This window comes from Telopea speciosissima, chromosome 6 (assembly GCF_018873765.1).
Source record: "Telopea speciosissima isolate NSW1024214 ecotype Mountain lineage chromosome 6, Tspe_v1, whole genome shotgun sequence".
Lineage (NCBI taxonomy): Eukaryota > Viridiplantae > Streptophyta > Magnoliopsida > Proteales > Proteaceae > Telopea > Telopea speciosissima.
The window spans coordinates 64,995,090-65,019,872 of record NC_057921.1 but is presented as its reverse complement, the minus strand read 5'-3'; the positions used below and the strand labels follow the sequence as shown (position 1 = coordinate 65,019,872).

General features: G+C 38.2%; 2 protein-coding genes across 4 annotated transcripts; both read left to right on the top strand.

Annotated features, from left to right (window-relative positions):
- The first annotated feature begins 85 nt into the window (after positions 1-85).
- Positions 86-8,602, top strand: LOC122663997 (uroporphyrinogen decarboxylase 1, chloroplastic). 3 transcript variants are annotated; one of them, XM_043859667.1, is made up of 7 exons: positions 86-118; positions 225-370; positions 1,118-1,500; positions 1,696-1,980; positions 3,925-4,160; positions 5,117-5,318; positions 8,583-8,602. In XM_043859667.1, exons 1-6 carry the CDS (start codon positions 96-98, stop codon positions 5,283-5,285), a joined length of 1,242 nt encoding a protein of 413 aa, XP_043715602.1. In that variant the 5' UTR covers positions 86-95; the 3' UTR covers positions 5,286-5,318; positions 8,583-8,602. The 3 variants fall into 3 exon arrangements, with proteins under 3 accessions (XP_043715602.1, XP_043715600.1, XP_043715603.1); XM_043859665.1 differs by lacking the exon at positions 8,583-8,602 and having other exon boundaries at positions 5,117-5,548; XM_043859668.1 differs by lacking the exons at positions 86-118; positions 8,583-8,602 and having other exon boundaries at positions 228-370; positions 1,118-1,193; positions 1,288-1,500; positions 5,117-5,548.
- LOC122663996 lies at positions 7,924-18,801 on the top strand. The gene is made up of 14 exons (XM_043859664.1): positions 7,924-8,567; positions 8,865-8,951; positions 10,261-10,370; positions 11,200-11,250; positions 12,348-12,519; positions 13,017-13,310; positions 13,429-13,632; positions 14,071-14,556; positions 14,673-14,882; positions 15,316-15,504; positions 16,199-16,362; positions 17,247-17,399; positions 17,487-17,565; positions 18,084-18,801. The coding sequence occupies exons 1-14, from the start codon at positions 8,127-8,129 to the stop codon at positions 18,534-18,536; spliced, it is 3,093 nt and encodes a 1,030-aa protein (XP_043715599.1). The 5' UTR covers positions 7,924-8,126; the 3' UTR covers positions 18,537-18,801.
- Positions 18,802-24,783: the final 5,982 nt, after the last annotated feature.

The following is a 24,783-nucleotide window of genomic DNA, read 5'->3' as shown; positions in this document are numbered from 1 at the left end:
AACGAGAGATAACGAGAGAGCGAGGCGCAAACCTTTTACAGATTTTGGCTCTCTTCTCTTCTCTGCTCTTCTCCCCTGCTCCCCAGACTCCTCCAATGAGTGTCCCTTCTCTAACAAGGTCTTAGAGATTCTTTATCTTTCCCTCAATTACAATTTTTATTATTTTGCCCTTATATTTTCTTCAAATCTAATCTAGATTTTGGTTTGAATTTTAATTTGAGCAGTAGCCGTTGTTGCTCGATTGGTTGGAACTCTTCGAGCTTCTTCGTGCAGCTAGGATTTCCCCCACATGGCGATACAGAAATTAGAGGATACCCAAAAAGGAGATTTAGTCAGAAGAGATTTCCCAGGGCATGCTTATCTTCTTCGGGTATGTTCCTCCATTTTTCTTCTCAGTCCTTTTTTTTTTCCCTTTCATTTTGGTTTAAGACACTGTTGCAAGTGTCATCCTTTTCAATATGGTATTCGAATTGTCTAAATTGGCTTGTCACACAAAGTATCTGAATTCTGATTCCTATCTGTCCGCAAAAATTTTGATATTTTCATTCACTCAGTTAATCCTTTCCATTATGGTTTCGTGTGCATCTGAATTTCTCAAAATTCCTGCTAAATTTAAGGTTCCAATGTCACTGAACATCAATTTACCCAACATTAATCTCCAATTTTGCAGTTTTCGTCATTAAACTTGTCTTGCTGGGAGTTTTGAATAATGTTCCTCATGGACTGATCCATAAATTGACGTAACAATGTAAAACTACCTTCATAGCTGGAATTTGTGGAAATTAAGAATGTAATAAATTAAAGGCTGTAAGATCCAACTACTGTAGTTGTATAATATAGTTTGAGCTTAGCTCCATTGTAGTTTTGTAAGCTCTCTTGGTGATCTCATGTTAGACCCTCACAAAGGTTGCTCCAACTCCAAAAATTGTCTTTGACTTCCTGCATTAATTCTTCAATTAATGCAATAGCCTGGATATATGTGGAGCTCCTTATGAACTCAGGTTTTTATCAACATACCTTCCTTATGGACCTGGTGGCTGACAGTATTTTATCTCCACTTTATATTAGGACTTGAGTGAAGCTTATTGTTTTTGTTTTAATTTTAATGCTCTTCCAGATCCACTCTTAGTCAAGGCTGCAAGAGGATATCCTGTCAGTCGGCCTCCAACATGGATGATGCGGCAAGCAGGAAGGTATATGGCTGTTTATAGAAAGCTTGCAGAGAAATACCCATCCTTCAGAGAGAGGTCAGAGACAATTGATCTCATTGTGGAAATTTCTTTGCAGCCTTGGAATGCTTTCCATCCTGATGGGGTCATTATTTTCTCTGACATACTTACCCCTCTACCTGCATTTGGCGTCCCCTTTGACATAGAAGAAGTAAGGGGCCCTGTTATTCAGTCTCCAATTTCTTCTGAAGAGGGATTGAAAGCCTTGCATCCCATTGACTTGGAGAAACTTCATTTTGTGGGAGACTCACTAAGAATATTACGGCAGGAGGTAAATTTGTCTTCCTGTTGTATTAAATAGTAGATGGGGCTCTTCTTGTTCTAGTTTGGTTGATTTATACTATGTTGGGATTAAGGATCTCCTGAAATATTGTGTATTATGTCCTTGGTCTCATGCATTTTGTCAAGGCATTTGGATGATTCTTTTTCACTCATTCCTGTGTATCTCAATCTTTCGTGACTCTAGGTTGGGGGGAAAGCTGCAATCCTGGGTTTCGTGGGGGCTCCATGGACAATTGCTACATATATAGTGGAGGGGGGTACTACTCGCACGTATAAAACCATAAAAAGCATGTGCCATACTGCACCGCATGTATTGAAGGCCCTTCTATCTCATCTAACGCAGGCAATATCTGACTATATCATTTTCCAAGTAGATTCTGGGGCTCAGTGTGTACAAATCTTTGATTCATGGGGTGGACAGCTACCACCTAATATGTGGGAGCTTTGGTCAAAACCTTATATTGAACAGGTAATTGGAGTTCCTTATGCCAATTTTGGTACATAAAATAATTTCTTCTTCTTCTTGGTTTTTGCTTCAAGATGTTAGGCCTTTATTTCTTTTTCTCAGTTTGAACTTTGAGAATTTGTGACTAGAACTGAAGCATATTTTATGAACTAGTAAATCACATTTGCAGGCAGGTTAGCTCTACCCTCCGAACTTCCCCTTTATCTTTCTATAGAAAATTGTCTATAAATTTGCTTTTGAACATTTTCACAGTCTCACAGTTTCACTTGGACCTATCATAAATAGTAAGATGCATAGCATGAAGTAGCAGTTTTCTGTTGCATGTTTTTTTTTTTTTTTTTTTTTTTCATAATTTAATATTTTGTACAGAGTGGCATTAAAAGCCTTAAGGCCTCAATTTTCAACCGAAAACTCCCTTTGTAAAGGATGAAGAAAAAGATATGTGCTTCCCAGTAGCAGGAAGTAATAAGGCACAGCCTCTTTTGTTGCTGCACCTCTCTCCCTGCCCTAGACAATTCTTCACACAATGCTCGCATTGTGTGCTCCTGACTTTAAACATATATAATGCACACTCCACCTAATAGATTATAGATACAGAAAAAGGTTCTTTGCAAGGCTTGGATAGATAGGGCAGAGTCTTGATTGCACCCATGTGTCTAATTTCGAAGCAAAATTCTATCATAAACCACCACATGTGTTGGCATATTCCCTTGTACTTTTAACTGTCCACACGTTTTTTATCATTTTGCATAAATTAAGACTTAATTGATTTCAAGGTTTTATTTTACTGCAGAGCCAACGTCGTTGGCCCTGAAATTTGATATGTGATGGGGGATCTTGGGCACTACCTCTGCACAAAGTTCGAGGTCTCGGTCTCAGGCATGGTTTTGGCCAGTCCAAAAACCGAGTTGTCTCGGTGAGATACCGAGATCTCAGCTGAGATGATGCCTTTTTTTTTTTTTTGGAAATTTCGGCCCCTGGTTTCGGTGGCCATATGACCTAATTAGGCCATGAAACTTGCAGGATAGCCTATTTTAGGCCCTATAAACATAGTGGAATCCTTAGTTTTTTAAAAATCACACCCAAAATGGTAGTTTGACTTAGGGCCCTAGGTTGGTAGTGTATGCTGTATATATATACTGAATTACTGGTATGACATTCCACACAAGTCTCCTCCAAGTGTTGTTGGGCAGCAAATCTCCTCCAATGTGTTTCCTTCAAGTTCAAATCTCCTCCAAGTAAGGTTGTTGGGCAGCAAATCTCCTCCAAATGTTGTTGTTGAGCAACAAATCCTCTTGTTCCAAGCTTGTTTGGGTAAGATTTAGAGCAAATAGGAGATTTTTTTGGGGGGGGGGGGGGTGTTCTTCAAAAACTAACGAAACCAATCAAGTCCATCGAGACTTGGTCGAAATTTTGACCGAGGCAAGTTGAATTTTGGTATTTATATAAGGTGGATTGTAACATTTTGGCCAATCTCGGACCGAAATTTTGGTTGAGACTATGTTCTTTTCTTGTTTTGTGGCTGGTCTCGACTTGATAGCTTGAAATACCGAGATCTCGGTGAGACCTCGAACTATGCCTCTGCACAAAATTTGGCCCACCTGATCCACAAGGATGCCCTTCCTGTATGGGTGTGGGAAACCTGCACCAAATATTAGGTGTAGCAGTTTTGGATTTTTCTCTTTTCTCCTGTTGTTTGGATGATACAACATAACATCGACCATATAAAGCATCTGTCTCATAAATCCTCTGTTGGCAAGGATAATTGCTACGTTTACTTCTTATGCCCTTATTAAAAAGACTGTACAATCCAAAAATCCAGCTTCGAAATCCAGTATCAATAAATTTACTTCTATTAGAAGCCTCTGCCTATTAAAGATTACTTTGTCTTGTAATCTCACTTGCTTTTCTGTATTTGACCATCATTTTATGTTGATGAAACTGCAGATTGTGAATGCAGTGAGGAAGAAGCGCCCTCAAACACCTCTAGTCCTCTACATCAATGGCAATGGTGGCCTTCTTGAGCGCATGCAAGGAACTGGGGTTGATGTTATCGGTCTTGATTGGACGGTGGATATGGCAGATGGGAGGAGACGACTGGGTAGTGGAATCACTATTCAGGGAAATGTTGACCCAGCCTACCTGTTTTCTCCACATTCTGTCTTGACAGATGAAATCCAAAGGTTAGTTCTGTGAGGAATTGGATTGTGGAGTACACAGGATGGAACTAACTGACCTTGCGTCTTGCTGCTACATCTGTAGGAATGTATTGAGCTAGAATAGCTTTATAGTGAGATTTGTCCTGCATTGCATGTTTCATCTTGCCAAAGTTGGGGTGATTAGACCTGACTGGATACCATCTTTCAGACCAGCATTTGTTAAGTATAACCTAATTGCTTGCGTGAGGACAATATAATGGCCAAGATGTTCTCCCAAGCTTGGCACTCTGTGTTCCATGACCTGTCATAATTTAATTGTACAAGACGTGATGCTTTCATCTCTATACAATATAATTTAGGCAGTATTCTCTTGAATCCATCATATTTTCATTGAATATGAGGTTGCATACATACCACTTTTGATCTTTATCAAATTTGCTTAAGTGGAGACAATCTGATGGCCAAGGTGGCTTCAGGTTACTACTCATAAGGACGCATTGTTTCTAGAATTTTCTTTTTTGCATATTGTATGAGGTAAACTCTTGGACTCTTACAGGTAGTCTCTAGCCAATCTTTCTTGAGGAGGAAGGTACTTTCAAGTAACATGATACTTGATATTTTCAGGCTCAGATTTTGAAGCATTATTGGGGTCAGGACTGCATCTCTGACTGGCCAATTCCTAGAGTTTTCTCATAAAATATTATTAGGGCTTACCTATGGGATCTGACATTCCTGACCATCTGCTGTTTAATCTTCTCTGATAATTCTTACTATTATTTGATCTTTTTGGTTGTTGTTGTTGTTGGTTATATTAAGTCTCTTATAGACATAGGATTAATTTCCACTGGCAATTTCTTAACCACATACGAGTCTTGAGTGGTGGATGAATAATGTCTGCTTTGTATCTGCTAGAATTGCACTATGTAACTGATGTCTCAAGTGTTGATTATGTTTCCTTAATGACAAGAACTGTTTGACAGGGTTGTGAGATGCGCTGGCTCAAGGGGACACATCCTCAATCTTGGGCATGGTGTGCTCGTTGGAACTCCTGAAGAATCTGTTGCCCATTTCTTTGATGTTGCAAGAAGCTTGAAGTATGAAACTTTTGGTGAAGACTGTATGGAGGAGAAACTCAAATCGGTAGTTTGAAGATGGATTACGAGGAGATCGCAACTTTCAAAGTTTTTTTTTTTTTTTTTGGGTGCCCTTAGCAGAGGGTTTCAATTTAAATTCACCCCCCCCTGCATTGTGAATCACTGGTAGCCTGATGTTAAATAGACAAGTTGCTCATCAATGGATCTGCTTTTGCTTTTCGACCAAGGTGTCTGATATCACATCAATCAAGTTCCCACACATTAGGAGATATATGGAATTGTCTCTGAGCATATTGGAATCAGAAGTTCAGGTTTTTTGTTAGCAAAACGTTGCCTTGTTTTCTAAACTTGTCCATGGCCTTTGGCTTAACCCTTGGTTCCCATTGGCAATTCTGTTTATTAGTTATTAATAGTCTTTGGACATTAATTATGTGGATTGACTCATGTCTTATGTGGCTTGGGGGTGAAATGTTTTAGATTTACTTAATTATTGATCTCTTCATAGGCAAACTGAAAAAGTTTGAAGTGTTACTGAATCTAGGTGGGTGGCATGTTTGAAATTAGATCATGTGTTGATCTTTAAAGAGCAAAAGCATTCATTGTGAATGGAGAATCTCCATCTCTGTGAGTGAGGTGTGTGAGAGATACCATACAAAAGGTTTTAGGGAGACTTTAGGTGTGCAAGTTTGGCTTGACGAGCCCAAGCCAAAAACTGCTTGAAGTCCACCGTGAGCTTGGTAGAGCTTCGGCTGGGTTTGAGGCCATACGGGCTAGGCTAGGGTTGGGAACTTGGGTTTGCCGGCCAGGCCTGAGCCTCGGAGACACTGACATCAGTTTAGATCTGGCTCTCCTCCAGCCATGGTAGGAGTCGGAGGATTCAGCCCAGCAAAAACAAGGGGGGTTTTGGTCATTTCATAGGGGGTCTGCCTGTGAAATGATCCAAACACCCCTGTTTTTATTGGATTGGATCCTCCAATTCCCGCCAAGGCTGGAGAGCCGAATACCATTAGTTTGGTCATAGGCCTGATTTGGTATAATTTCTATTTCTATTTCAATTTCATGGGTTTATGTTTATCTGAAAAATTGTTTGGTATTTCAATGAAATAGAGATTAAATGGAATAAAAATTCTGAAATAATTGAGGAGATGTTTCAATTTCATATTGGAAATCATCTCACTCTTGCAGTCTTGCTCTTTAATCAGCACATGGTTAATTTGATGAGCGAAGCAATAATTTCATGTTAAAAATAAAACACCACCCTTATTTTCTTGACGGTCTCATCAGCACCACCACCGCCACTACATCCCTGCTTCCATCGCCACTACCACCCCCTTCCCGGCCCCAGTCCCAATTCAATTCATCTAATTTCGATTTTTTGCATCCATGCCTGTAAGGCGTGAGGCCTTGGAGAATCCCTCGATAGTGGATACATGACCATGGGGAAATTAATTTTTTTTTTAATAAGAAACGGAAAGAGAATTATATTAAGAATAAAAGGAATGAGGATATACAATAATGTTACACTCATAAATATTGACCCTGATGCATCTCTAGCAATGGCGTCATTGAGATCTTGTGGCAGATCATTCAGATCCAAAAAAATTGCTCAGAAGGGAAGGATTGCATCTTGACAAAGGTTAGCAGGTCAGGTCGCTTCACTCTAACCAAAACCAAACTGAATTTCCATTAAAAAAAGGGGATGTGCTGCTCAATTTGACCCAAGTGCCACCAGGTTTCCCATGGAGCTTAGGATTGCTTAGTGATATACTAAACATGCTTCTATACTCCTATTAACACTATCATTAGACCTCGGTGTATTCCTTCAAGAAAAAAAGGCGGATCCAATGCATAAGGCTTCCTCCACTATGGGATCTGGGGAAGGTCAGAATGTATGCAGCCTTACCCTATTATTACAGAAAATCTATTTCTAGACTCGAACCCGGGCCATGGCCACTTGATCACAAATAGAGCTTTGTATCCTTTCAAGCTCTAACCAAATAACAGACTTGATTAGATCTATATCTCCAGCTAGGACAAAGAGAGTGTTTTTATTGTAGTCTCGCCATATGACCCCATAACCATCTCTATTAATAGGCTAATAGCAATCCAACCACAGTTGATGAGTACATTGGGTTCTACTGTTCAAGTGACGTCCGCACCCAAATGTGGTAGTTGATAGATAAGTAAACCTTACTTCAAGTGACGTCCTTGCATTCTGGTTATCTTTTTCTCTTATCTATTGGGGGTATTTTGGTCATCTAAAAATAATTATTACATCCTCCAGTTACAACTCAATGGAAGCCGGAAGGGGGTGTTTTTGTAATTGTATAACCTTTTCCGGTCTCTCCCAGTTCAAATAGCGTTGAAAGGGTTTTTTAGTAAATTAAGTAGTAAAATAGATAAGAATGGCGTTGAAATCCCGTAATTGTACTGTACTTGCTATTTACGGACATACCTTTCGGAAAAACTGGTGCATAATAAGATTCTCCGTCTCTCCCAAATATTTAGCTCGCAAGCAATAGATTTTCAGACCACTCAAAACGCGATTCGTTCTCCTAATCTTTCGTTAAAGCTTAGAACGGTAATTGTTGACGGCCGACGAGAATACATCCACGTCAACGGTTGCGCACGGGATTTAATGTGTGCGCTCGTAATTGCACTCTTTGGTAACTTATGACTTTAGTCAGCTCACAAACATCTTGAAACCCTTTAATGGCTGAAACCACAATTTTCATCTACATTGTCAAACGGGTCTAGTGCATAGTCACCGTACTGAGAGACTCAAATTATAGATAAGAACTGAAGCAAATCGAGAAAGGTTTTCTTCTCTTGATCTGGTTTTGTGTAGTTTTCTGGCTTCTTCCTTTTTTTCTGCAGTGGGTTCATGGAATTGTAGATGGGTTCTCTGGAAGTTGGGGTTCCACAGAAAAGAACTGCTCCTTTGCTTCGTTCTTTGCCGTCAAGCAGAAGCGATCGACACTCATTTCTTCAGAGACCCAGATCAAGATTTGCTCGGTTTCTACTGTTCGAGAAGGTTAACTACCAACAATGGATTTTCATTGTTGTTGTCTTCTTAGTCGTTGTTGTTCTATTCCAGGCGTTTTTACCTGGCTCTGTGCCGGAGAAGGCCGGTGTTTCTTTTCAAGAAATAGGAACAGTCTCCAAGGACTGGATGGTCTTAAAGGGGATGGGCAGATTAGATTTCGGGGAGGGTATCCGGTTTGAGCCGTCAAAGCTTCTGGAGAAGTTCGAAAGAGATGCTAGAGAGTCGAATTTATCTTCAGCTTCAAGCAGGCCGTTGGTGCGTTCTGGAATCAGAAAGCCGCAGCTTGCTTTGGTTAGTGGTCTCCTGAATTTTGTTTCCCTTATGAAGAGCCTCTGTTCTTATCCTTATACACTTCTTTTGATTGTCGGGTTTTTTCTTCCTTTCCCTTTTATTTTTTTTTTTCTTTTATTTTTTTTGGGGGAAGGGTGGGGGGAGAGATTAGCAGTTCCTCTAGCTGGGGTTCTCTCTCTTCCCCCCCCCCCCCCCACCCTCTCTCCATTTCTTCCGTGATGTTTTTCCTATTCAGTTTGGCTGACAATTTTTTGAGCTTCCCCTCAAATTTGTTTGACTTTGACATGTTTCTTGCAGGTCCTCGCAGATCTATCGTTGGAGCCTGGACAGCTGCTGATGGTCAGTCTTGCTGTTTCTTTGCGGGAGATTGGGTACGCAATTGAGGTAATAGGAACGTGGAACACTTTCAATGTATAATTTTATAATTTAGAATCTTTATCCTCAATTGGGTTGCAGCCAGTGGTTGCTGGTATTTAGAATTTTAACTTTCAGGTTGAATTTCTTTTATTAAATTTTTGTTGAAACCCATTGAACTACTTGTTGAAGCCTCGAGTATTTCTTGCTAGCTGCTGCTGCTACTTCACCAAACGTGTTTATCTTAAAATTCTGTATAATTGGAAGTCTTAACCTTTTCTTGGCTCAGTTACACAAATTCTCCATTTGAATGATAAACTTACACATTGGCAGGAGGGTGGGTACATATGACTGGGTTCAAACTTGACAGGCAGTTAGAGTACCATTTGACTTACTTGGACATAAAACTGGGCCCTAACTGATCCGCCACTAGCAGATATTGGGTCCAACCACCCAACATCCTACGGTTGAGCAGACCACTAGGTTGGCTCGCCATGTTAGGTAGATTATTGTTCTTGATAACTTGAGTTTTTAATTTCAATCTCAATCTTCAATTGCTATTTCCCCCTCTAGTCTACCTCTGAGCTGTATTGTTTCCTTAACATTAGCAACTTTGCCCTATAACTGTGCACCCTCATGAGCCAGAATGCATATCGAAATTTGGATACTTATTGTGCTTATGATATTTTGACTACTAAGATAATGATCTCCATTGGCAGACATTCAATACCATGTAGACAGATTAACTAGCTCAATATAGAAATTATCCTCTAAATATGTTCTTTGAACTTACTGTTCTGTATGTCCTCGTCAGCTGTTCAAGGCCCATACTTGGTGATTGGCAACATTCCCAAAGGTTAGGTTCCCCTGATGTTATAACAGTGATTATCTTCATGAAGTATGGTGTTTTAGGAATCTGTTCAGTACTTAAGTTGGAGAAAAGAAAATCTGTTATTCTTCCTAGGAAATGCTTTCATATCTTCCCTGCTGAATCCTTTAGGCCTTTTCCAGAGGAGTCTACAGACTTGTCCACTATCTTTAAAATGACTCCTACTCAGATTTACTTTAATGAAGACAGCAAGAAGAGGATACATTTTGTATGTCTATTAACTATTATTTCTTTCTTTTTTTTTTAAAACGAATCCTGTTTAGGTTGACCTTCTCAAAGATGGCTAGAAGGACATCTTTTTTTTCTTCTTAATATATGCTTTTCTCTCTGAGGCATGTGCAGTTGATTGGGGTTTGTCCTTTGTATGTAATAATTAGTTGGAGAAATATCACTAACAGCTGTATGAAATTCATCTTAAAATTCTTCAACTTTTGCTTTTGTCATGTGCAGGTTTACTCACTGGAAGATGGTCCCGTGCATACTGTTTGGAGAAGCATAGAAGTGCCTGTCAATATTCTTCAAACAAGTAACAAGGCAGAGATCAATGTGGACTGGTTAAAGTATGCAAGCCATGTTTCCTTTTTGGATAATCTTAAATGACTAGCTATCAATCTGCAAAGACCTCAAGAGCAACTGAGAGCTCAACCCAAACAACAATAATTCATTATTCTTGTTGTGAGGCTATATGTGACAAACTCTCTGAAAAGAAAACATTGCAGTAGCTTTGGGTTCACAATGTTACAAAACCCAAAATTTTGCCATCTTACATGTCATATACTGGAACTGATCCCAATCTTGGTGGTCAGGGTGTGAAGTGAACTGGAAGTCTGCCAAAACTAAAACTCCAAGCATCTGGAGAGTGCCTTTGGTTACAGTGCATAATTATTTAGACATCAGTGGGAGAAAGGGGAAAAAGAAGCTTGCATGAATATTTCTTATTTATTATTTAAGAAGTTAATAGGACATTGTTTTTACTGAGGATATTATATATACGAAAGGGATAATATGTAGTTAAGGCCGATCAACTTAAATATGATTAAGATCAATATTTTCCTTTCTGGAAGCTACCAGTAATTGTAGCATCACCCAGAGAGAAGGGATGGTTTTTAAGCATGAGGTGGATCTGCTCCATATGTCCTCAAGATGTTGGAGTGGAGCCCATAAAGCTTCTGCCACCAAGATCCAAACTGCAAAATTAACAGGCCACCTGTTTTATCTTACAAGTGGTTTGTCAGTTATGACATTCAATGCTTATAATGCAGAGGGTGAGTTCATTATAGTGTAATGACCCCAGTGCTATTCACATAAGTTCTCTATTGAAAAAAAAAATTAATGCTGGGGATGCCCACTTTTCTAATCTGTATCTAATTCAAGAAAATGTTTCTGCAGCTATGATGGCATACTTTTGAATTCTCTGGAAGCCAGGGGTGTTTTATCATGGTAAATATAGTGTTTTACTGCCTACTTTTTTAATTTACATTTGCTAATTATTGCCCATGTGTTGCCTTTATTTCGTTTCATCATCATCATTGTGGTCATTAAGTATTTGAAACTCTAGATCCTGGATCAGTTCAGACTCCGCCAATCCCAAGTTGACTTGGCTGTCCCTAGTCTCCCAACCGACCATGGCTGCGTGTGGGATTTACAGCTTTTGGCTGACCTGGTTAGCCAATATTTGTGGGGAATCGGTTATCGTAACTTTGGGCTGCCGGCTGTGTCCACTTCTACCAAGTTGACTCGGATGAGTAGTCCGATCCAATCCCAATACTTGTCATCATCATCATCATTCAAGAGTGGGCTTCCTGGACTGGTAGTCAAGGAAATCATTCCTCAATGCTCACTTATATCTGCCATGTGGCAAATTGATTAACATTCAACCTTTGTGGATATGTTAATATCAGACTTTACTCATGTGGTAAGTTTCAACCTAAATGCTTGTTTCCATTTGGTGGAATAAGCTTAAGAAAAAGGTTAGAAAGTCAATAGTATAGAAAAACAATTGGTTGCCCAACAAGATACTGGTAACAGTTCAATATTGGTGGGCTATATGGTCGAGATGAGTGAGGAAACATGATGGCGATCTAGAGGGTGACCTACTTATCCGACTGTTAAAACTTCCAAATCCTCGCTCCAGATATAAGATCTGAATTAAACTGTTATGGTGGAGGAACTTCAAAAGATCACACATCCCATACAATAAAGATTTTCTTTTTTATGGTCTTGATTTATTCAATCACCTTAACGAAAGAGGTGGACTTCAACCAAGCCAGCCCTTCTTATGAAGTGGCTATGGAGATTTCCAAAAGAAAAGAAAATCCATGGTGCTCATATTTGGCTGCTAAGTACCTCTCCAATGGCAAAAATGGATGACCAACCCACTCATCAATGATATCTGGACATGCTGCACTTGTAAAATATTTGTTTGGTAGGCAATCAATTTGCTTTACATTTGCTCCGTATATTATTTAATATGTGAAGCTCTTTTTCTGGTGATATCATCAATAAATAATAAACAAGTACATTTATATTTGTTACAGTCTTGTCCAGGAGCCTTTCAAATCTTTGCCTGTTATATGGACGATCCATGAAAGATCACTAGCTACCCGGTTAAATCAATACATTTCAAATGGGCAGATTCAGCTTCTCAATGACTGGAAGCAAGCTTTCAACCGAGCTACTGTTGTTGTCTTCCCAAACTATTTGACACCGGTAATGTTTGAGTGACAAGTCTATATTAAACCGTAATTTTGTTGTTATCAAATGGATATCAGTACATATGGTGCATTTGTGGAGTGTTAAAAGTTAAAACGACCAACCATTTGATGGTTCTGAATTGGGTCTCCTAATTTAATGGAATGATCATTGTTATCTGACCTTTGTGGCTTATCATTGAGAAGAAATGATTTTTGCCATATGTCCAGATATCAATCAGATAATATCAGATATACAAGATCTCTTAGAACCGTCTCCAGTCCATGCCTCCTGGGACCCTGCAAAAGCAGGACTTATACCAAGTTGTAGCCCTTAATATTTGATCCATTAGATCTCGTAGACGGGCTTGTTCTGAACCCACTGTGCGTCCATACACGCTGTTTATACTTTATAGACTATGTTTACAGTTAGGTGTCTTTAGTGCTCAACTATATTCAGATTGGTTTTGGTTTGGTTCTTATCTCTAATAGTAAGAGTTTTTTTTGATCCCTCAGATGATGTATTCGACATTTGATGCTGGAAACTACTTTGTTATTCCGGGCTCTCCAGCTGAAGCTTGGGAAGCGGATAATTTCCTTGCCTTGTACAGTAGGGATGACTTGCGAGTCAAACTGGGTTTCAAACCGGATGATTTCATTGTTGCCATTGTTGGAAGTCAATTTTCATATAGTGGCTTGTGGTTGGAGCACAGCCTTGTTTTGCAGGCCTTATTACCTCTTCTTGATTCTGATTCTCGTGTCAAAGTCGGTATCTTAAGTGGGAACTCAAACTACAAAGTGGCTATGGAGGTAGTCTCTTACTTGACAGATCTCATTCCATTATTTCTTTGTTTGGCTAGTTTCATTATCTTAGTTTGGTTTTGATTTTCTTGATATCATCAAATCCATCTGTGCATTTTCTTTGTAGGCAATTGCTCTTAACTTGGGATATCCAAGGCGCAGTGTGAAGCACATTGGCATTGATGAGGATGGGAAGAGATTTCTCAGCACAACTGATCTTGTGATATATGGATCCTTTCTCGAAGAGCAATCTTTTCCAGATATCTTGGTTCAAGCGATGTGCTTTGGAAAACCAATTATTGCCCCAGATCTTTCCATGATTAGGAAATATGTAATGCTTTCTGTGCACTATCACTTCACATTTAAGAGGAAATTATTGGGTAGTGAGTTACAAGTTGTGCGCATGTTGGGATAAGGTTGATCATTCATTTGATCCGACTATTGGAGATCTAAATAAAATGAACTGTTGATTCAAACCGCATGGTTAATTAAATTTAGAATAGCCAGACGGAGGCTGCAACCAAATCAACCATCAAATCTAGTTTGAACCTGAGTGTTTTCGTTGTAATAGAACCAGTTGAAGTGTCAAAATTGTTAGTCCTATGTTAGCTGCCTGTTTATATGGCTGTGAGGTTTATAGACCAATGAAATTATTGGAGGCTGGTCTTGTTGGTCAATCAGATTGTTTATTGATTTTTATTTTCTATTTTATGTTTTAATATAAGTCTTTCCCAGGCAAACTACTGACTACAGTTTCAACAACAATTAGGTTGATGACAGGGTGAATGGGTTTCTTTTTCCAAAGGAGAACATCAGAGTTCTGACGCAGGTTCTATTCCAAGCAGTTTCAAATGGAAAATTATCCCCACTGGCGCAGAATATTGGATCAATTGCAAAGGGTCCTGCAAGAAATTTAATTGTTTCTGAAACCATTGAAGGGTATGCTTCACTCCTAGAAAAGGTTCTCAAGTTCCCATCAGAGGTTATGCATCCTAAGGATGTTGCTGAGGTTCCTCCAAGGTTGAAAGAGGAATGGCAATGGCATCTCTTTGAAGATATTGTAGATCCAAGATATTTAAATACAACTTCTATGAGTTACAGCTTTCTTGACAAGATTGAGGAGATCTGGAACCATACTCAGATGGAGAGTTCTGGTGTGAGAAGTTTGATAGATGATTCTTTCTCCTATAGCATTTGGGAGGAAGAAAGACATATTGAGATGGTGAATGCCAGAAAGAGACGAGAAGAAGAGGAGGTAAGAAACTGGTATTGGTGATATATGTTCTGAACTTGGGCTTAATTTGGTTGTGTAACCTTTATATCTCACATTTTATCCTCATGGAAAATTCTACCCTCTTGGTACTTGGGCAGTTGAAGGGTAGAACTGATCAACCCCGTGGAACATGGGAGGAAGTGTATCGAAGTGCTAAAAGGGTTGAAAGGTTAAGAAATGTTTTACATGAAAGAGATGATGGGGAGCTTGAAAGGACAGGGCAACCATTGTGCATCTATGAACCTTACTTTGGGGAAGGGACGTGGCCTTTTCTGCACCATAGTTCACGATATCGTGGAATTGGTTTGGTAAGTATGTTGCATGTTTTAATCTTTTAGTGTTGCTATCTTTTACTCATTTCAAAGGGCAAATGCTTGAATGTACACCACTGCAGAGCTGGAGTACTCTTTTTATTTACTTGGACTGCCTATGTATGTGGATCGTATATTAGGACTATACAAATAAAGTGTTAAACTGACTTTAAATAAACTTGAGTTTTCTTGCCTCTACTGATTATTGTGAAGTTACCTTCTATCTCAATTATATCTGACATATGGATAGAAAAGATCACATGGAGTGGGGTAGTCTGTAACCATATCTAGGTGTAATTCTAAACGGACCTTATTGTATTCGTAAAAAGTCCTTAGATTTTTCTTGTAGTTTTATGTAATTCTTTTTAAGTTAATGGCAAATAGATCCTTCACCCAATCCTATTTTGACACTAGGGTTTGTTGAATGTAGTCCACAAAAGCTCGGAGACCAGGAGCAGATGACGTGGATGCACCATCTCGTCTTCCACTTCTTAATGACCCTTATCACCGAGACATCCTTGGTGAATTTGGGGCCTTCTTTGCTTTGGCTAACAGGATCGATCGTGTACACAAGAACGCTTGGATAGGTTTTCAGTCTTGGAGAGCAACTGCAAGGAAGGTATTGTTGACTCCTCTGATATGCTTTTCCTCCCCTTGGGTTATCTTATAATTATTTATTTCTTGCTTCTCTGGAACTTATTACTATGTGTTTGCCAAGTGTTGTTAAAAATTTCACCCCTTGCAAGCAATGATAAATTTGTTTAATCAATTAAAATAATATAGGATTTTTTTTCTGTATGTTATAGTTCACAAATTTTAAAAGTTTAGTTGGTCAGGTTGCAACGGATGGTGGCCTTAATTAAAAGCTTTGATTATTTTTATCCTATATAATACCTATTTAGATGTGGCAACGGTGCATGCTTAACGGGTTACCTGACTTGCCCTGCGTCTGAGGATGTGGGTTTGGTGATGTGTAATTGGTGTGGGTTGATTTGGGGTTAAGCCTGAATATGGCTTAATTTCTTCTAGTTTCTTAATTTCTCACTCTAAATTCCTACAAATGATGGGTATGTTTTGGCAAGTCTCATACTATGATAAAACAAACTCTTGTGGTTCTTCTATTTTCCATACTATGACGTTAGATGATTTTCTCAAGAGATTGTAAGCTCCAATTCTGTAAGGATTTTGAGTGCTAAACCTCATAGGAGTTATTCCAAAGCAATTCTCTTTCTAAAATTAAGCATTTATATCCTGTGGTTTAGTTATGTATTTGGGATTATTTTATTGCCAATGTCAAAATCTTCCTTGAACAGGTTTCTTTGTCTAATATTGCTGAAAGGGAATTGCTAGAAGCCATCGAAGCCCGGAGGCATGGGGATACCCTCTACTTTTGGGTCTCTATGGAGAAGGATCCTAGAAACCGATTGCAACAAGACTTTTGGTCCTTCTGTGATGCAATAAACGCTGGAAATTGTAGGTGAGAATCAAATTTTGGGTCCTTCACTGCTATGCTTCAATTTTTTTAATGTTCTTGCTGAAGACAATAATTGTATTCTTATCTTTTAAAATAAAAATCCAAAAACACTTGTATGGAGATATGAACATAGGTAGATTATTTGGATGTAGATCAAACGAAATAAGTACTATTCTTTTGATTTTCAAAAGTCAGAAGTGCATCTTTTTCCTTTGATCTCTCTCTCTCTCTCTCATATTTCGATTATTTCATTACGTTCTTCCCAGCCCCCTTGTTAAACTAGCCTGATATTTTACTTAAATTTCTTCAATGTATTTTTTTAATATATGCAATTTGGATATCTTTATGAGCATCTTTAGTCAGAAGCATGGGTGGAAACTTTTCATCTGAAGCACCGAGATTTGCCGTGTGGATTGTTCAGTTGGTCTTTCTGGTCATTGAATAGACGAGGAATGACCTCAATGGGCTACATGTCAAATTTGGATGCATATATCAAACATATGGTCCATTATGTATACAGTTTTTCCCCTTGTTTTTGCAACACACAATATACATGGATTTTACTTTCCATCTGAAGTGCCCAATATACATTTCCCACCCCCGAAAAAAAGAAAATGAAGAAGAAAAAAAAATAGATTGCTGCTTAAGTTCTATCAATCTAGACATATTACTGCATAGTCCTATTTTAATGATGCATGGAGCAGTCCACAGCGTAGGTGGCCAAAGATTTTTCTTTTTATGCTTGTGAAAATTTTGTTTGGGGATCGCTTTGTATCTCTCTCTCTTTTTTTTTTCTGATAGCCATTATCTATTTTGTTGATTCCTTGTCTGAAAGTATATCTTCCTTCTTGTGCTTCATTTAAATACCCTCGTCTTTTCTTGCCAAGGTATGCGGTTTCTGAAGCTCTTCGAAGGATGTATGGCCTAAAGAAAGATTGGAATTCCTTGCCACCAATGCCAGAGGATGGGGACACCTGGTCTGTCATGCAGAGCTGGGTTTTGCCAACTCGGTCCTTCCTCGAGTTTGTCATGTTCTCAAGGTATGGGAATTTATGGAACATCATGTGTCTCAAGATGTGTTGTTATAGCCTCCTTGTTGGAGCAGTCATTGACTAGTACCTTTGCAGAATGTTTTTTGACTCATTGGATGCACAAATGTATGATGAGCATCATCGCAGTGGGCACTGTTATCTCAGTTTGTCAAAGGTATGTTGCGCCTTGCATCTTCACGTATCAGTGAGTTTGGTGTCTGTGCACCCCCCCCCCCCCCCCTCACCCCAAAAAAAAAACCTTTTTCTTTCACATTGGTCTATTTTGATGGGTTTCTTTTAACTCAAGCAGTTAAAGCTTTTGTACTTTTTTTGAAAAGGATTGTAAATCTTGGCTTCTGGTCCGGCTTTAGTGTATCATGCTCGAAGAATTCGTCATTGGTGGATAATTCTTACCCAACACAGCCTGATTGAATAGCTGTATACTCTCTCACCCCTCCTCCATGGGTCTGAAACTGTTACAACTTCTAGTCCCGCCTAGATCTAGGAGCCCTACTGACTGGTCTTTTCAATTTTTTGAGCCTTAAAATAAGCATGATCATATAATAGTCACTACAATTATTCCAAACACTGATGATCTCTCAAAATTTACTGTGTGTGTAGCCGTGTAGGCATGCCTGTGCCACAGAGAGAATGTGATCACCCATTGAATATGGCTCATTTTTCATGTTACAGGATCGGCATTGCTATTCTCGTGTACTTGAGCTGCTTGTGAATGTCTGGGCATACCACAGTGCAAGGCGGATGGTATATGTGAACTCGGAGACTGGTGCAATGCAGGAGCAGCACAGGTTGAAAAGCAGGCGAGGTCAGATGTGGGTCAAATGGTTCTCATACACTACACTAAAGGGAATGGACGAGGACTTGGCTGAAGAATCAGATTCTAACCATCCCACTCGGCGGTGGTTGTGGCCATTAACCGGTGAGGTTTTCTGGCAAGGTGTGTATGAGAGGGAGCGGAATCTACGACAAAAACAGAAGGAGAAGAGGAAACAACAGAGTAAGGAAAAGATCTCAAGAATTAGGGGGCGGACTCACCAAAAAGTAATAGGGAAATACGTTAAGCCCCCGGTTGAGGAGAAACCTGGAGACTCAAATTCGACAGTGGTGGCAATGGCTGTGGGGTAGAATACACTCATGGTGGTTGATACCCATAACTAACTGGTGAATCAATATTCTGAGTTGAAAATTCTCTTCTGATCTTCCTTTTTTTTGTTTTTGTTTGGGGAGGGGGGGGGGGGGGCAAGGTCTGTAAGATGTATTTTAGGGTTTTGTTTGTAACAACTGCATCCTTCTGGTCACTGAAGCCTTCAAAATGCTTCAAAGATGTAAATTGGGTTTCATTTTTTAAAATTTTTACCCATTCTTTGATCAAATTTACCTCACTTATGTATCTTGCTTCATTGTTCTCTGTAATGAATATTTTTCACCTTTTTAATACCCGGCCCACGCCCAGAGAAAGAAAAAAAAAGTTCATCAAAAAGATGAATTTCGGTACTACCAGCCCAGGTGAGGACTGAGGACATGTAAAGTTAAATCCTATGAGATAAGAATCACATTCTGCTCTCGCGGGTTGGAGCCTTTGAGGTCTGAGGATAGGTCCGTATATATACCCTATTTTGTCAAAATATCGTTAAATTGGGGATCAAAATTCCATATGAATCCAACTGCGCGTATGGTGAGTGTGAACTCTCCATTAAGCCTTCAACTTCAACTTCAACTTCAACTTCTTTAATTCTTAATAATTAATTTTCTTTTCTTTTTCCTCCTCTAAAATTATACTATAATCATCATATTTTGAAATCCGGAAAAGGAAGTAAATCGGATATTTGGAATTCTTAATCGGCATCCCCTATCATGGGAAAACCTCTCCCTTATTCACCCTCCCATGTAAGTATTTTTATCTGTTCATTTTTCTGCCCGCTCCATTTTTTCAAGTTCCTCTATTACAGGGGGTGGATTCCACCTGGGCAGTGTGTTCGGCAGGGGTAGGATAGTCATTTCTGTCCCCTCTATTCGAGGAACTTGGGAATGGACCTGTCAAGGAAATGGAGTAGATAACGGTCCCCCATGTAAGAGTGTCAAAACCAAATAAAACCGTTTACCAAAATCAACGAGCCATTAAAAGGTGAAATCGTTTAATGAATGGTTCAGTTGTGGTTTCAAAATTAAAACCATTTGATTAAACGGTTTAAATCAAACTGAACCGTTTAAACTGATTGTAAATCATTTAAGACTGATTAATATATACATAGTAAGTTTAGTTATTCATTGTTAGAATTTTTTTTTTGGTAAACATTCATTGTTAGAATAAACAATAAACAACTATAACCTTACAATTATTAAAAATATATAAACAGTTATAACATTACAATTATTAAAAGGAAGTATATAACAGTAAACAATTATGACTTTCCCCAGAACCCACAATGGCGGGAGACTTGTCCATCGGGTTCATCCTTTTTTTTTTAATAATAGTAAACAATTCAATTCAATTTTAAGTTTACATCCATTTCAATAAAAAAAAAAAAACAAAACGGAAAAAATCAGTTTGAATAATAAAATACAAAAGACGTAATAAAACCGTTTAAACCGATTTTTTTTAGTAAACAGTTCAAGTTTTGTTCTTGAAACCGTTTGGTTGAATGGTTGGGCTTCGATTTCTACAACTAAGCATGCTGAATCGAACTAGATCAGACTGTTTAACACCCTTAATCCCATGTATATGGCTACTGGTATTCCAACTACTATTTAGATCTCTCTTAATTTGTCGAATGCTTTATGGTGCAACTTAGCAAATTTTATTTGGACAACAACTTAACATGTGAACAAAGGACCTTAAGGTCTACACTACCTCTCTACAAAATTTCAGCCCGATTTGACTTGGGATTGAGCTCCTCTCCAGGGAGCCCAGCACGCCTAGGGTGTATCTAGCCGTTAGACTGTGCCGCACACATCCCTAGGAGTGCGCCAAGATGTGTGCGGCACAGACCAACCCTTGGATGCCCCCTAGGCACTCCCTGGGCGCTGAGCTCCCTGGAGAGGAACCGGATCCTTTGACTTGCCACACAATAGATTAGGTGCCTACAAAGAAGATTCCTTCTTGAAAATATGATCTATGTACCACAGGCATGGTTTTAGGTATTGGATTAGGATTGGTCGTATCCACCGACACCAATACCGATACTAGAAGATACTGGCTTGGTGTACTATACAAACATGGTGGTATAATTGTCAAAATATCTTATCGTACGTTATCTTTGAGGGTGAAACTGCCCGATCAAAACCGATACCATCCCCATAACCAATCTGATACCGATACCAATACCAATGCCAATACCCCATACCAATCCGCTGGTACCCAATACCTAAACCCATGACCACAGGGTGAGGGCTCTCTCTCTCTCTCTCCCTCTCTCTCTCTCTCTCTCTCTCTCTCTGTTTAATGTTTTCCATCTCCTCTGTTCATTTGTTGCATCCTTTGTATTTGTTGTTTACCTTACCCACTACATAGGCTGCCCATGTGTCTGGCGCAGTCTGCGCTATAGCTCAGAGAACATTCTCCCAACATTATTATTTGCTTAATCATGCGGTTGAGGTGTTTGTGTGGGTGAGGACTTCCACAAGTTGTGTTCTCTCTCTCTTTCTCTCTCAAACAAAAACAACGGAGACAAACGAGTCAAGGATCTTTCCCAGAACCTGATACCACTAGCGTAAGTCTTCATCTTTGATTTGTTTATTTTTCTTTTCAATTAGCTTTCTAATCTATCTTATAAAAGTTTTTCTTTTCTCCATTGGATCAGAAATTATTCTTCAATTCCTCACAAAAAATGGTGGCAGAAGTTAAACGCTGCACTATACATCTTTTAAAGTTATGGATGCTCTAAATGAACGGTTATGTATTACTCTTTTCGATCTCTTTTTTTTCCCCTTCTTCGCCCTCAATGTAGGAATTTTACTCACACGGAATACCTATGAAGCATCGCATCAAGATGCCATAGTGTGAGAGAAAACCTTTATTGTTTGAAAAAGAGAGATCTATTCGAACTTCATTGGAACTGCTTCTCTTTTTTTCATAAAAGAGAGTTTGAATGACACTTAAAATTCTGCGAGATAAGAAAATTAATCATACAACAATCAAGTTTGACTTTGTCTTATATTGAAAATTTTTTGTAGTGGATGGTAAAAAAACAGGTTTTCAAAATAATTCAATTATAGTTATATTATGTCATTTTCAAGAATTATAGTTGTCTCGCATATGTTTCGAGTACACATGTAAAATGATGGGATTTTACCATTAAAAGAAATGTGTTATTCCACAAGAATTGATGTAGAGAAAATATCGGATGAGTTCCTGAGTCGGTTGGATCAGCAAAAGTCCACCCGGATTGATCGAAGATATTAAACGATATAGGTCGAATTATATATCAAATCGAAGATCTCGATGTGCTCTTACCATTAAAAGAAGTGTGTTTTTTGAATTTTTCATGCGTTTTGAAGGCGAAAAGGTCCGTCAAAGTTTCAAAATTTGAATTTTGAATTTTGTTTTCTTCTTCTGTAAGCAAGTCTCTCTATATTGCGGATGTTAATGCTCGTTTGTAATCAGTTTGCATTTTGAATAGAAGAAAGTTCTCCATTTTCTCTACTTGTGAATTCAAGTTCATCGGCGTTAGAACGAGATCTAACCGCTCTGTTTCTTTCTACATCAAGAACAAAAAATAAGATTATAAATTATTTCATACCCTAATTAAGAGGATGTCATTAAAAAAAAATCCTTTTCTACAAACAGTATGAATATCCTTTAAATGCAATTATAAATCTTCAGATCTTAACTATTGGAATTTTTATTTCTATTTATGATGTTACTTTAGTTGCTGTTGTTACTTGTAGTCTTGTAATACTGCTAATTAAAAATAAATATCTGATTGCAGGTGAGGGGGGTTCTGATCAAGAACCAGATGCCAATAATAGAAGTTTTGATCCCCAGATATCTTATTTTAGTATTTCCATGTTAGTTATAAAGCTTTTCATTATTGGGTTAGAAAAAAATTATTCTCCCGAGGAACCAGAGAAATGTATTCTAACAAAAACACACTAGCCTTGTATTTGTGCTTTTTTGTCTAAATAAGAATATGAACATATATTCTATCTGATTGTGTAGATGTAGAGCAACACCATCAGAATTAAGAATCGAAGTAATTCGATGCTTTGTATGGTGATTTACAGGAAAAGAAAGAGAGAAAGATAGAAAATGAAATCATTAATAATCAAATCAATACTTTGCTTAATTTGATTAAAGCCTATCATCAGTTCCCAAAACAGTTAAAATTACGTGTGTTCATGACTGCCAGCATATATACTTAGATGCAAGAGGAAAGACAATCACGATAAAGAATAAATTCTCTAACCTAATTTTCTTAGGTGAATCATTAATCTCATAAATCTAGCTATTAGTATCGGGGAAAACTTGTTGACAAAGTTAGTGAAAAAAAATTGCATTTTCCATTTATCCTTGTAGTATTATAACATATATTCTTTCCATAAAGGTAAAATTCTGTCATTTCACATGTGCACTCAAAAAGTGTGTAAGAAAGTTTCTCGATCTCAAATAGAACTTGGGATATCATTATTTTCTATGCCCCTATTGTACGAAGTCCGAAATAACCTTGGCACTGTTCTAAATTTTCAAAAGTCCCATCCAACCACCAGAACCACAGATTAAGAGATTGATCTCTTCATCGTGAGTGGAGGAAAACTTAATCCTCAATGAAAATGACATAACAATAAGTCACTGACAAATTAGTTTGAAAACCTTTTTTCCCTTATCTTGCGTATAACAAGATCTAAATAGTTTTCCAATAAAGCAATTAATATTGTATCGTTCCTGTTCTTAATTCCTATGACTGTTGCTAGTGATGCATATTGGGCGCTTAATTTTGAGGTTAATAGGGTTGGGGGGGGGGGGGGGGAAGTAACAGTGTTTCACCATTTTTATGAAAGGTTATACAGAAGAAAAATATTTATGGGGAAGGTTAGCTACTATTTAGTATTTTGGTATTTTAGGGGTTTAATTCAAAACCTTAAGAGTATTAGGTGGAGATACTTCAGTCCCAGATAACCAATGTGATATTTTATCTCTATAACTCCCAATATTTCAACACTGTGAATATACATATTAAAAAGGACAACAAACGGACATGATAATAAAAAAAACATTAAAAAAAAAAAAACACAAGGATTTAATGTGACATTGATATTTGTTTCTTTATCACCATTCAGTCAGGCTCTCATGATCCAGTATGTCAAAGGCTACCTCCACAGGCTATGACAAAGCCAATTTTTTATTGTTGGCAATTATGTTCTAGATGGTCATTTTTACAGTTGGAGGCATAAATTAAAAGGGCATACTTAGTGCACGAGGTTTCCATCATTGCAGAGTCTAGGAAGGATCGTAGTATGTAGCCTTACCCCTGCTTTTGCAGAGACAAAGCCAATTTTTTATTGTTGGCAATTATGTTCTAGATGGTCATTTTCACAGTTGCAGGCATAAATTAAAAGAGCATACTTAATGCACAAGGTTTCAATCATTGCAAGGTCTAGGGAGGGTCGTAATATACGTTGTCTTACCCCCGCTTTTGTAGAGAGACGACTATTTTCTCTCTTTTATTAGGATAAAAAAAAAAATTTGTTGTCAATGCTTAGCTTTAATGTTTTATTTAGAACATCTTCGTGATGTATTGGACAAATATGGTATGTCTTCTTATCTAATTCAACCCATGGGGCCTACAATGAGATGGACTCCCATTTGATCTAAAATTTCAAGAGCATCTAACTATTGATCAACCCCATTTCAAACCTTAATTTTATCTTCACATATGGTCAAGTGTGTCACTTTAAAAGAGGAGAGAAATATGAAAAATATATATCTCCAAAAAATTTGAGTCCCAACCAAACTGCCACGTGTCAAGATCTGTGCCAGTCCACAAGGCAATTGCCATGTGCACATGCTAGAACTTAGCAAATGAATTTAGACTTTAGAGTGACATGGATATATATGTAGAAGTTTTCTTGGTGCAACCTAACTATCTTGGCTCTCTTTAGATTCTAATTCTCTGTCCATATAGAGCATTATTGAGTTTAAGCATCTCATCTTATCCTAAATTTTCTCACTTCTATCTTCTTTCTCAAAAATATTCAAATAATATTTATTTATTTATTATGGTATTAGTTAATTATCTTCTTCATATCATATACTGTATGCACACGCTTTCTCCCCCCCCCCCCCACTCCCTACTTGCACCACTCTTTATAATCACGGTTCGCTTTCTCTCAATTCCACAGTTTGGAGAACTGTTTCATCTCTCTTAGCTTAAAC

What these genes read in the sequence shown, in the direction of transcription:
- LOC122663997 (XM_043859667.1), top strand. Translation starts at nt 96, where the DNA reads ATGAGTGTCCCTTCTCTAACAAG. An exon ending in AGTGTCCCTTCTCTAACAAG is followed by an intron (nt 119 to 224) that starts GTCTTAGAGATT and finishes TAATTTGAGCAG; the next exon opens with TAGCCGTTGTTGCTCGATTG. An exon ending in CAAAACCTTATATTGAACAG is followed by an intron (nt 1,981 to 3,924) that starts GTAATTGGAGTT and finishes ATGAAACTGCAG; the next exon opens with ATTGTGAATGCAGTGAGGAA.
- LOC122663996 (XM_043859664.1), top strand. Translation starts at nt 8,127, where the DNA reads ATGGGTTCTCTGGAAGTTGGGGTTCCACAGAAAAGAACTGCTCCTTTG. An exon ending in AGATTGGGTACGCAATTGAG is followed by an intron (nt 8,952 to 10,260) that starts GTAATAGGAACG and finishes TGTCATGTGCAG; the next exon opens with GTTTACTCACTGGAAGATGG. An exon ending in ACTACAAAGTGGCTATGGAG is followed by an intron (nt 13,311 to 13,428) that starts GTAGTCTCTTAC and finishes TTTTCTTTGTAG; the next exon opens with GCAATTGCTCTTAACTTGGG.